A 12362-nucleotide genomic window follows, 5' to 3' on the forward strand; every position below is an offset into this window, starting at 1 on the left:
TGCTGGGCTGTTGAAAACTGATGCTGGAACCTAAATAATTCAGTTTCTAATGCTGACAAAAACAACTTGTCTTTGAATGCATACGAAGGTGTCCTCAGAACCATGCCAATGTTGGAAAACGGACCAAAAAAAAAATCCCCAAATGTCTACCAGGGCAGAGACTGGCTAGTGACTAGTTCACACAATGGGATTTGAAACAGCCACAGAAAGAAGTGACAAGGTCAGGGGTGTGGGGGTTGTTCAATGTGTGTTAAGTGAAAAGAAAATGGGGGGGGGACGAAGCCAATCACAGATGAGCCCACGTTTGTTTAAATGTGCACAATCTGACCTGAAAACGTTGGCACATGCACCAACACAGAAGGGATAAGAAGCGTGGCAGGGTTTCCTCCACAGGCTTAAACAGACTGTCCGTGCCTCCCTCGCAGGGCTCCATTCCTGCCCTTTGTAAATTGTTACGTTTGTAACAGAGTAAAACTATTCGTTCTGTGGGGGAAATGTTTCTGTAGATAAGGATTGTAAATATTTACCTTGTAGTCTTCTACTATAGATTTCTACGATCCTAGAAAAGAAGGAATTGTTTTAGTCATAGGTTTGAAATAAATTTGGCAAACCTTCCTCATGAGACAAAAAAGGACTCAGTGGCAGCAATGGGGGGCTGTGGGCAGGAGAGATGGCTTATGGGAAGAAGAGAGAGAACCTTCAAGCAGAGACCACCAGTCACACAGTAGCTCTGCTTCCTATGTCCTTGAAGAGACACAGGGAGAACTAGTAAGTCCTCGAGTGTAGCATTCAACTCAGGAAAACCATTATTACAGGGGAGTGACAACCCTTGATGCTGCCCGGTCATCAATTTCAGGCTAAGACTCAAGTGTTCTAATTAATCATATTGTCTTATCGGAGTTTAAAAGTTCAAGTTAAAAATAAGAAGGCATTTCTTAATTAATAGTAGGCCAACTACTGAACCACCTAAATCTATCAGAGTAATCATATTAGAGCAGATTAGATTTCTTCGGGCATTTCTTTATGAAAGGGTTATGTAAGTATTTCACAGGATTAATGCTCTCCTAAACCACAGGCTCCTGGACTTACAATGAAACTTGCCAGGTGGCAGTGTGGCCAGCCCATGTGAAGGTGTCAAAATTCACGCTATAGACCTTTTCTTTAAAAAAAAAGTTATTTGCTCATGATCTGGACTCCACCCAAGAGTCACACACACCTATACACCTCTCTGGCAAATTGCTCCTTTTTAGCTACATAGATACACTTATGTGCAGGAATACCACCAAGTCAGGGGATCCCTCATGGCAGGAGCCACTCTGATTCTTGGGCCCCCAATGGCTTAAAATGTTGGAAGAGATGGGGTATTGTTTTAGGTTGAGAAAAATAGTGGTTTTTAACACCAGAGAAAGGAGCTACTGGGGTAAAGTTTTGTGTATATTACTTCTGACATTTTTTAGGTGATTTGTATGTCAAGTAAGTAGTAGATGTCATTGATTTATAGTTAAAAACTCTTTCTGGCATTTTTTTCCTTAGGTAGAATTGAGGATGTAATATTAGGCAGATGGTGGTAAAACTGGGTGTCTGTTTCACACCACACTTTAATGGGAATGTCACTGACGTTTCTTTTAATCACCTAAAGTGCTTGTCTATTTCTAGTGGCGAGTTGCTTTCATATCAAGAGGACCATCCACATGGCTGGAGGTATAGCTCAGTGGTAGAGCAGTTGCCTAGCATGCACAAGGCCTTGGGTTCCATGCCCAGTACGGAGAGGCAGACGGTGAATCATTCATGTAGATGTTTATTGAGTTGAGTACCTACTTGGTTATGTGGTAAACATGCTCCCTGTGCTCAGAGAGCTTATAATCATTTATTTTTCAAGTAAGGGGCATGTGTGCTGTTTGACTTTTCTCAACTTGACATAAACATGGACGTATCTGAGAAGGGAGAATCATAATTGAGAAAATGTTCCCACGAGTCTGGCCTGTAGGCAAGTCTACAGGGCATTTTCTTGGTAGATGTGGGAGGGTTCGGGTCACTGGGGTCAGGGTCATCTTTGGGCAGGTGGTCCAGGAGAGTAATAAGAAAACTGAGCAAGTCATGGGGGACAAGGCATTAAGCAGCATCCTCCACAATGCCCCCTTCAGTGCGTGCCTTGTGTCCCTGCCCAATCTCTCTGCCCATTCATCCCCAACCTTCCTTTGGTTATGGTGTGTTATCACAGCAGTAGTAACCCTAAATCGGACATAAACAGGTAGCAGAGAGTGGACTATCGCTGGTACAGACATGACTGTGTTGCTATAGGAGGATTGGAAAGGATTTGGGAACTTTGGCCTGGAAAAGCCATTGAGGGCTCAGTGCTCCATGAGCTGTTGTGGGAACTTGTGAGGACAATGCTGAGAACAATGCAGACAATGGAAGTCAGGTTTGTGAGGTTTCACAGTGAATTGGTGTCTATCAGGACATTCGTGTGATATTTGGAATTAAGAATCTATAGTGTCGGCCAGGTGGTGGTGGCGCACGCCTTTAATCCCAGCACTCGGGAGGCAGAGGCAGGCAGATCTCTGTGAGTTCGAGGCCAGCCTGGTCTACAGAGCGAGTTCCAGGACAGCCTCCAAAACAATACAGAGAAACCCCATCTCAAAAAACAAAAAACAAAAAAAAAAGAAAGAAAGAAAGAAAAAAAAAGAATCTATAGTGTCTAATAAACTGGAGTTGAACAATCAGCTGTGAGTAACAAGAGACTAGCACCGCTGAAGTGAAACCTTTGCTTTGCTGGGACAATCCATGCAGGCCAACCGGCCGTGATTTAGAAGAGACCAGCACCACTGTGGGGAAATGTCCTAAGAGAGTTTCCTTAGGGTCAGCACACAGAAGCTGTAATCCAGAGCTGCCCAGGGCTGCACCTCGTGCTGGCTTCTTAGTAACGTGTAAGAGTCTCCCACGTGCTGCTAGTCCTACAGCCACAGGGTCGAGGGCCGCAGCTGATGCTCAGCACTGTGAGAGGACGGGCAGGAGCGGCCATTGGTGAAGGTGCAGCCTCTGTTGCAGTAAAAGCCCCAGGACTGGGATTGGAAGGGTCATGGAGAGAAACTGAGACTTGGCACCCTGGGGCAGGGGCAGAGTCCCTGAAAAGAGCCCCAGAGGGCACTGGTGAAAGTGCAAGCCAGCCTCAACAGAGACCCGAGGAGTTGGGAGGTGCCAGTACCACAGGATGACACCAAGGACAGCAGCAGCTGTGGAGGAAAGCCACCTGAGCCTGTTAGACTCCCTGGTGCTGTGGGTGGAGAACCAGGGGATGGAGCCGCCCAGGCCCAGGGGACGAGAGTCCCAGACAACCGAGACGGCACTCCACACCGCTGCACTGTGGCTTTGCTTGGACCTCTGTGTGGCTGTACCCTGGTTCTTCCCTCCTGGAGGATGAAAGTGTTTCTCTAATTTTTTATATTTTTTCCTACAGACGCCCACAGTTGAGAGATTTTGAACTTTTACAGAGATGCTGGATCTTTGAAGAAAACTCGGACTTTGAAGTATTGGGATATTTAGAAGCTGTGGGACTGAGCCATCTCTCAATCACCACCAACCGTACCCCATTAGGATCCTGGGCACTCCTCTGCCTCAGTGTGTTAGCACTGACACGTGACTGTTACCATGGTTGCGCTGCACTTAAGAGTTCCAAAACAACCCTGTTTGGGGCACTTGGGATTGAACCCAGGGCCTTGGGCACGGGGGTGTACATTCCTGTGGCTATAGCTACCTCATCCCATTCACTCTCTGGCTGGTTCCTTCTCCCTGGCCATGGCAGTAGCTGGCCTAGAGAACCCTTGCATACCAGGTATCTTAATACACAGGTTGACCAAGGCTATCCCCAGGAACTACAATTCCAAATTCAAATTTTAATTATATTCATTCAATTGTCCTAGGGCAAGAAAACAGATTTTTAGCAACAAAGAAGATTTCTATTTGATATAAGTTTATGCTAGACTTCCCCTAGAACCAAACCAGCTCACTTCTGGTATCCTCCTGTTAACTCAAGGCCTTCCTGCTTGATATTTGGCTTTACAGGAACAGAAAGGTCATGCATTTAAAGGTGAGCACACAACAAACTTCACACACAAGATTAAAATGAATAGGAAGGTTTTGCTAAGACATAGCCCTCTTTATTACTCCTTGCTCTCTAAGCCTTCTTACTTCCTAAAAGAAATGGGCAGCTGGATAAAAATCTCAGTTGACTTTTCTGTTTAACAGACCCTTTCTTTCAATTTTTATAAAATGTGAAAGTAACACATATTCAGTGCCTTGGTTTGGTGCTCTCTTTTATTCCTAAGTGTTAATCTTATTAGCACAACGGCAAATCCTCACTTGAACTATCAGCTTGTTTGTATTGCTTCATGGAAGGTTTAACTGCTCACCATCTTTTCACCAGGAAAGGACAGAATCAAGACTGCCCTCCTATGCCTCTGAGTCATCATTGATTCCATGACCCTACTGGATCACCCTAGAAGCCATTGCTCATACTGCTGGTCATGATCAGCGGGGGATGGTCTTCAGGGGTCTGGGAGTATGTCTCAGTGGCGGGGCCACTCACTTGCCTAGACTGAATGGAGCCCTGGGCTTGATCCTCAGAACCAAAGAGAAGGAAATAAAAAGAGCACATGTAAGCTTATAGTTCTCCATGAATTTTTAGTATGGAAGTCATCCCAACTCCATCTTGCCCATATAAACAGTCTGTTACAGTTTCAACAGTGCCAGAATTTCCATGATAAAAGTATAGAGTTTGCATTCTTTTTTTTTTTTTAAGAGACAGGGTTTCTCTGTATTGTTTTGGAGGCTATCGGTCTAGCCCGGCCTCGAATTAACAGAGATCCGCCTACCTCTGCCTCTCGAGTGCTGGGATTAAAGGCGTGCGCCACCACCGCCTGGCTAGAATTTGCATTCTTAATGAAAAAGAGAATACCAGAATGTTAGACCTATGACTGTGTACAATAAGCATGCTGACGGTACTATTACTCACAGCTGATATATATATAAATTTGTTTTTAATATTATTTGGAAGTAACTGGGGAAAGACTACTATTTTCTGTTGCTGTGATAAAACATCATGACCATGCCAACTTATAAAGGCAGGAGTTTATCTGGGCTTATGGATCCAGAGGAATAGGAATCCATTGCCATCTTGGTGGGGAGGCATGGCAGCAGGCAGACACAGAGCCTGGAACAGCAATCTGAGAGCTCACATTCTAAACTAAAAGCACTAAGCACAGAGAGAAAACTGGAACGGCATGAAGCTTTTGAAACCTCAAAGACCACCCCCATTGACATACTTCCTTCACCAAGGTCAGACATCCGAGATCCCCAAACAGTGCCAATAGCTGAGAACCCACTGTTCAGACACATGAGCCTACGGGAGGCATTCTCATTCAAACTCCACAGGTTTAGACAGACTCCGAAAAAGATGAGGACTACCGCAAATCTCACTATAACCCATCCAAGCCACAGAACAGTCAGCCGCAGAGATTCACTTGTTCCAACTGGGACTGAGGTCACTGTAACCTCAATCAAGTGATTCAAACTTAGCTTTAAATGCAATGACTACACATTCATTACCTACCCCTTCATTTGGTTCTACACACACACACACACACACACACACACACACACACACACACACACACCTCCCAGTATTTCCCCAGATAACCCAAGATTTACTAACTCCATTATAACATTAGAGGACATTTAGAAGCAATAAAACACTGGTGGATAGGACCTAACAGAAATATATGAACATAGACTCTTACATTAATTCCAAGTTAAACACAAATTGCTATGTATACACATCACCTCTTCTCCCCAAATCCCAAATAAAAGTGGGAGCAATTTTTTTGTTATTGCTTTGTTTTATTATTTGAACCAGGGTCTCTCTACATAGCCCCAGCTGTCCTAAAACTCACTCTGCAGACCAGGCTAGCCTTGAATTCACGGAGATCCGCCTGCCTCTGTCTCCTGAGTGGTGGGATTAAAAATGTGTGCCATCATGCCCAGCTCAAAAATGATTTTTTGAACTCATGAACATGTAAGGAAAAGAGATGAGAGTAAGCAAAGTAAAGGGTGATTTGCCCTGTATCTGCAGAGGCAAGTGACCTGGAAGTGAACGGACTCGCGTGCAGGAGCCTGATAAATAAACACACGAGGACTCCAGTGCAGGAGCCTGAAAAACACACACACATCACAGGTGCAAAGAACAGCGAGTGGAATCCAGAGCCACACACACAGATTTGTCAAAAGTTAAACATACACACATATCTCACATGCTAAGAGAGCCCCCAAGGGGCTTGTCTCCCATTGCTGTGAGACCTCCAAGAGTCCTGGTTAAAATACCACAACTCTCTAAACGCTTGGAGACAGAAAATAATGGAAAGGCCAGAACACTGTGAATACTATTAGAAAAAAAAAACTCTAAAAGAAAGCTACAAAGTGAAGTGATACAGAGAGTCAGAACACAAAAAAGGTGGTTCATACACAGAAACCTTTACCTGGTCTCCAGACCACACAGTAAATAAGAAAACTCCTCCTCGTGTAAGACCACGCAGGGACAATACGAGTACAAAAGTCCCACGTGGCCATTCATCCCTAAGTATGCCCACTGGAGTTCAGATCCAGGGATATCAGGAATACGGAGAGAAGACAGAAATGTAAGGAGGATGGGAAACCCTCAGTTCTCCTCAGTGCTTTCTGAAACACAAAACGATTCACATCAGACAGAAATACCATGTATCTAAGGAATGTGGGAAAACCTTCACTGGTTCTATTTCTTCCTATGACACAGTAGACCTCGTACTAGAGAGAAACCCATTATGTAAACAAAAGGGAAATCCCTCACTTGTTCAGTTCTTTCACACACATGAAAGGGTTCACAGTTGACAGAAATCCTATGAATGTTTTTATGAGTAACTTTCCAACACATACATTGAGTGGGCAGTGCAGAAAAACCTTATTGTACAACAATGTGGGAAATCCTTCACTTTTTCGTTCCTTTTTGTACCCTCGCAAACATGAACACACACACACTAGAGAGAAAACTTATCTGTGTAAGCAATGTTGAAAAGCATCAATCAATCCAGATCTGTTTGATAACATGAAGGATTCATATTGGAGGGAAACCCCAATAAAGAACATATGAAGGCTGCATAACCACAAGCCCTTTCAAGCACCATGAGAATGGAGAAAACTCACTAACATGATGTGGTTTCTACTTGTTTCTGTTCAATTTGTGAACATAAAATGGCAGAAAATCTTGAACAATGAGACAATCTAAAACCTCTACTTGCATTCACTGAATGTAAGAAGCATGTGACATGTCTTCATAAGACTAGGCCTTATTATGGAAGGGTTTGAAACCAAATTCAATCTTCTGGATCTGTGCTTTGCCTACATGACTTATATAAACACAAAAGTATTTCCTACAGTTCTTTTGGCACTGTTCTCCACATATACAAATGTTCTTCTATTCCCTGACCACCATATAAAGGCAGTGCAGTTAGACCCATGCACATGTTTCTTCCCCTCCTTTTTAACTAACCTCCCCTTAAGACCCAGGGCCAGACTGGGGGTAATCTTGGATCTTTTCCAGTTGGGGAAATCTCTACAGATTTGTGAGTTCATGTGTCAGTGGTGGGCTGGGGGAGAGAGGAACAGGCCTTGAAACAGGAAGAGACACAGTGTTTCTGATCTTGAAAGTAGGGTTGCCTGTGCAAGTACAGACTTTTGTGGGCTTTTTGTTTCTTTTGTTTTTCTTTTCTTTTCTTTTTTTTCAGGACAGGATTTCTCTGTAGCTTTGGAGGCTGTCCCGGAACTCTCTCTGTAGACCAGACTGACCTCAAACTCACAGAGATCCACCTGTTTCTGCCTCCCGAGTACTGGAAGTAAAGGCATGCACCACCACTACCCAGCTGCTAGTACATATTTTTAGATTACAACATAATTTCTAAGTTATATCCACAGAGTGGAGGTAAAAAAATCTTGAGGGTCTCAGCAGATAGGAACAATTCCATAAAGCTCATTCTTACCTGGCAAGTTTGCTGAGGCCAAGGACTTGCTTGTTGGGAAGGTAGCCGATGTGGACCTTCAGGGAAACGAGAAATTATTAGCTAACACTTCTTTGTAACAACACAAATGGATATAGGAAGACCATAGTGTATTCATATGTAAGTTTATCACTGTGACAACACACGTTTAAAACTTGTGAAGCAGTTCCGTACATATTTTCAAATTATGTATAGACCGTAGAAGACAATAAAAACCATATAAGAACAGACTTGCTGCTGAAATGGCAAGAGTAAAGTTGTAATGTTCCTGGCAAAGTTCAGTTCTCGATTCAAATCTGAAAGTTTTTCCTCTATCTAGGAAAAAGACACTCAAAAAAGGAAGAAAATGACCCTATAATATCAAGGTATAATCAGAAGAGACTCCTTTAAATTGCAGAAACTATATATAAATGTTGCTATTACGAGTGTCACATAACCTTAAGAATCCCATCCCTGAGCCCTGCCACACAATGTTCCTGTCCTTTTACTCTTAGTTGTCCCTCCTAAGCTGCCGGAGAACTCCATCATCCTGGCAGAAGAAAGGGGACACAGAAGGAAAAGGTCACAAATGGCAGCTCTTAAAGAAAATGAACCTGTGACCCAGGTTCTTTGTTTTGTTGTTGTTGTTTTGAGACAGGACTTCTCTGGTTAGCCCTGGCTATTCTGGAACTCATGCTGTAGACCAGGCTGACCTCAAACGGGAGATCCACCTGCCTCTGCCTCCCAAGTACTGGAACACTGGCATATTAAAATGTATCAGTGGATGAATATCTACAGTGTAAATCTTACCACCTTTTGAGACAAGACTTAAATTATGAGAAAACATACCTCTAAAAGGACTAATAAAGGAGCTGGGAGTTGGTGGCGCACGCCTTTAATCCCAGCACTCAGGAGGCAGAGGCAGGCGGATCTCTGCGAGTTGGAGGCCAGCCTGGTCTACAGAGTGAGTTCCAGGACAGCCTCCAAAACAATACAGAGAAATTCTGTCTCAAAAAAACAAAACAAAACAAAAAAAGGACTAATAAAGTAAGGGGCCATTTGTTGGCGGTCGACCAAATTTAAGCTTCCAATACTACTGCATGCTAAATGCCAGCATGGACCAGTTTTCACGTGTTCACATAATACTGACCATACATTCACAGAATCCATGTAGTAGCAGCAGTACTTAGCACTATGCTATAAAAGTTTGAGAACTGCCTTCCTGGTGGACAGAAGGAAGAAAGCACAGTGCACCAGCATGGGGTCATCATGGAAGGCAACAGGGTAAGCAGTGAAGACTTGAGAACAGCACCGAGTGCCCTGAGTCTGTCCCAGTCAGCTTGGACAAGACACTAGACTTCTCACCACAAAATAAGGCAAGGGTAAGCAAAAGGGTGCCCTCAACATTACCTGTGGATGGCCAGACATCGCATGCCTCCTGGTGTGAGATAATATTAAGTCTTCAGCAGTCTGTGAACTACTTAGGTCAGAAATGTTCAGCCTAATACTACAAACCTAATCTAGTTTATAGGCAATCCCGGGGTTGTGTGAACAAATCCAGAGGGTTGGGCACTCTGTAGAATAATCAGCCTTGGCTCTTCAATAGGAGGATATGGAGGTATTACAAAATAAACAACACTCAGAAGACACACCAAGTGCAGGGTAAAGACCAACAGGGTTCTCTCGTCTTCTTTCAGCACTGAGGATTGAACATAGGCCCTTGTCTACGCCAGGCAAGCATTCTACCGCTAAGTCTAATGGTCTAATGTGACTATCACCTGGATCCTTCTTCAGACAGACCAACACTAAAAATTTTCTGAAACAAATGGAAAAACTTAGACATGGGTTACTAATGCTACTTAGGACATACTTACTGTTGATTTCTGTAGTGGTTTGTGAGTAAGAAAATATTTTAGAGATAAATATTAGTTGTTTAGCATGACTTGGTAAATATTTCAGAAATGCCAATTAATTATAAGTAGTACTATGCATAAAGAATGCTGCAGTCATTAATATGGTGAAAGACCAATTGCTAACTTACCAAGATTTATTCATCCTTATCTGTTATGAAACATACTAGAAGATATTATGGAAGAAATAAGATCTGGGATTGGCCTTACTATAGTACCATTAAGTGGCTATGTATAATATGATTGATCCTATATTGATAAACTGCTGGTGCTGGTTGATGGGAACATGGAACTCCATAATACTTGTCTTTCTGCTATTACATATGTTCAATTTTTTTCTTATAAAAGTGTTCAGAGATGATAGATAGATAGATATAGATATGACAGATAGATAAGATAGATTAGATAGATAGATAGATAGTAGATAGATAGATAGATAGGTAGATAGATAGATAGATAGATAGATAGATAGATAGATAGATAGATAGGATGGACAGACAGATGGATGGAGACTGTACTGAATACTATACTTCAGAGGAAAGTACCAAGTGCTGTTAGAATATTAAATATTGATAACTTCCACATGCTCCTTGGAGAGCAAACTGGTACAACCACTTTGCAGAGCCAAAGATCAACAGGGAGTAAGTTGAACAAGGACACACTTATTATCAACAAAGACTAAGGAGTCAGATATTGGGGGTGAACCTGACAGATCAAAGAAATGGTGGAAGAGTGACCAGCTGACCTTCTCTCTACACTTCCCAGATTGAAGAGGAAGTCCAAAAGCCTGTGAATCTCCAAGTCCCTCCCTATTCCTTCCTGTGCCTCTCTATACATATCCTGGGTCCTCCATATACTCTATGACTGATTCTTGTCAACTAGTACCTGGCTCCATCCCCAATTCAAGGTTAACTTTATTAGCACAGTCTTAGGGTATCCCAGTGCTATCAAATACCCCACAACACACTTATGGTCCTACAGTCTTACTCCTAGATACATCCCTAACAAAAACGTATGCGTATGTGCACCAAATGAAAGTTGGCAACCATATTGTTTTTAATTGCAAGAAAAGAACACACAAGCGTCTACCAAGCACTGAAGTGCAGTTTGTACAAAGCAATAATGTATAATAATGTAAATAAACACATCTCTGTGTGTTGTGCTATTTCTATGTTTTACAACCATAAGAAAGCAAAACAAAATAGTTTAACAAAAAAGTGAAGCAGATTATTAACTTTAGATAATAGGTAAATATTTATATTATTCCCTACAAGTCTTCTGTTGGAAAATTAATAACAAGAAGTCAAAATAGAATTAAACTATTATGATAGTGAACACAACAGGACATCTCTTTGTTGTAAACATACATGATCTCAGTGGTGCATTGAATAACAACTACATGACTTACTACTATCTAGCTTGCATTGGATTCTCTTTTCCTGCTGTAAAAGGGATAGAATCTAATTAAAGCCACTAATACCATAACCTCTGCCTTTAGAAACTTTGCAGTTACACCGGTTCATGTCATGATGTCACACTCTGCACGCATGAATCTCGGTTCAAACAGTTCACTCAAAATACAACACACTTTTCAGAGCTTCAGCGACCACCCCTAAATGGTTAAATTTTAACTTCATCATCCCAGCCTCCTAACACAGCATCAAAGACAAAAGGCTGGTTCTGATCATCTTTGGTTTCTTTCTGTTCTGTTTGTTTTTGAGGCAAGGTCTCTCTGTGCAACACAGGCTGGCCTCAAACACTCTATCCTCCTGCCTCTACCTCATGAGCGCTGAGGTTATAGGCACATACCACCACTCCTGGCTGGTTCTTTTTAAATTTCCTTTTTAAAAATTATTTTTCAAGACAGGGTCTCTCCATGTAGCCCTAGCTGTCCCAGAACTTACTCTGTAGACCAGGCTGGCCTCAAACTCACAGAAATCCACCTGCCTCTGCCTCCTGAGTGCAGCCTCCCACAGCCCAGCTTAAATTTCCAATTATTAGGTTAGCCAAAATTGATAGAGTAAAAAAAAATGCTTGTGTAAACTGTAAATAAAGAATATTAAGGATCAGTTGACAGTTTTAAATATCATTATCCTAATTTAAGACTTTCATTATACATTCTTAAATTACTAGGCAACAAGAAGAACCTTACCCTTCCCACAAAAGGAACGAGGTGATGTTCACACATGGAAAACATATCAATGTCCTTTACAATCACCATCTCATCATGATCCTCATCAAATATAGCGTCATTCAGGACATCTGAAATCAGGAGAACACAAAAGAGAAAAGCCAGCTTGGTTAAATACAAAAGACAGTAAATATTTTTAAACCCTCACTAAAACATTAAGAAAATAAAAATGAAATTAGTTGAATTTCCCTCCTAAGTGAG

At 42.2% G+C, this 12362-nt stretch overlaps 1 protein-coding gene across 1 annotated transcript in view; it reads right to left on the reverse strand.

The window, feature by feature from the left end:
• The window catches only part of Gch1 (GTP cyclohydrolase 1), a 32814-nt gene that overhangs the window by 3890 nt on the left and 16562 nt on the right, over positions 1–12362 (reverse strand). Inside the window, exons 2-4 of the mRNA XM_005085804.4 lie at positions 12123–12232; positions 8064–8119; positions 528–559 (exon numbers count right to left, since the gene is read on the reverse strand). Of these exons, the coding sequence (XP_005085861.1) occupies positions 528–559; positions 8064–8119; positions 12123–12232 (198 nt within the window). The remainder of the gene's footprint in view (positions 1–527; positions 560–8063; positions 8120–12122; positions 12233–12362) is intronic.

Source organism: Mesocricetus auratus, unplaced genomic scaffold (genome assembly GCF_017639785.1).
Source record: "Mesocricetus auratus isolate SY011 unplaced genomic scaffold, BCM_Maur_2.0 Super-Scaffold_100048, whole genome shotgun sequence".
NCBI lineage: Eukaryota > Metazoa > Chordata > Mammalia > Rodentia > Cricetidae > Mesocricetus > Mesocricetus auratus.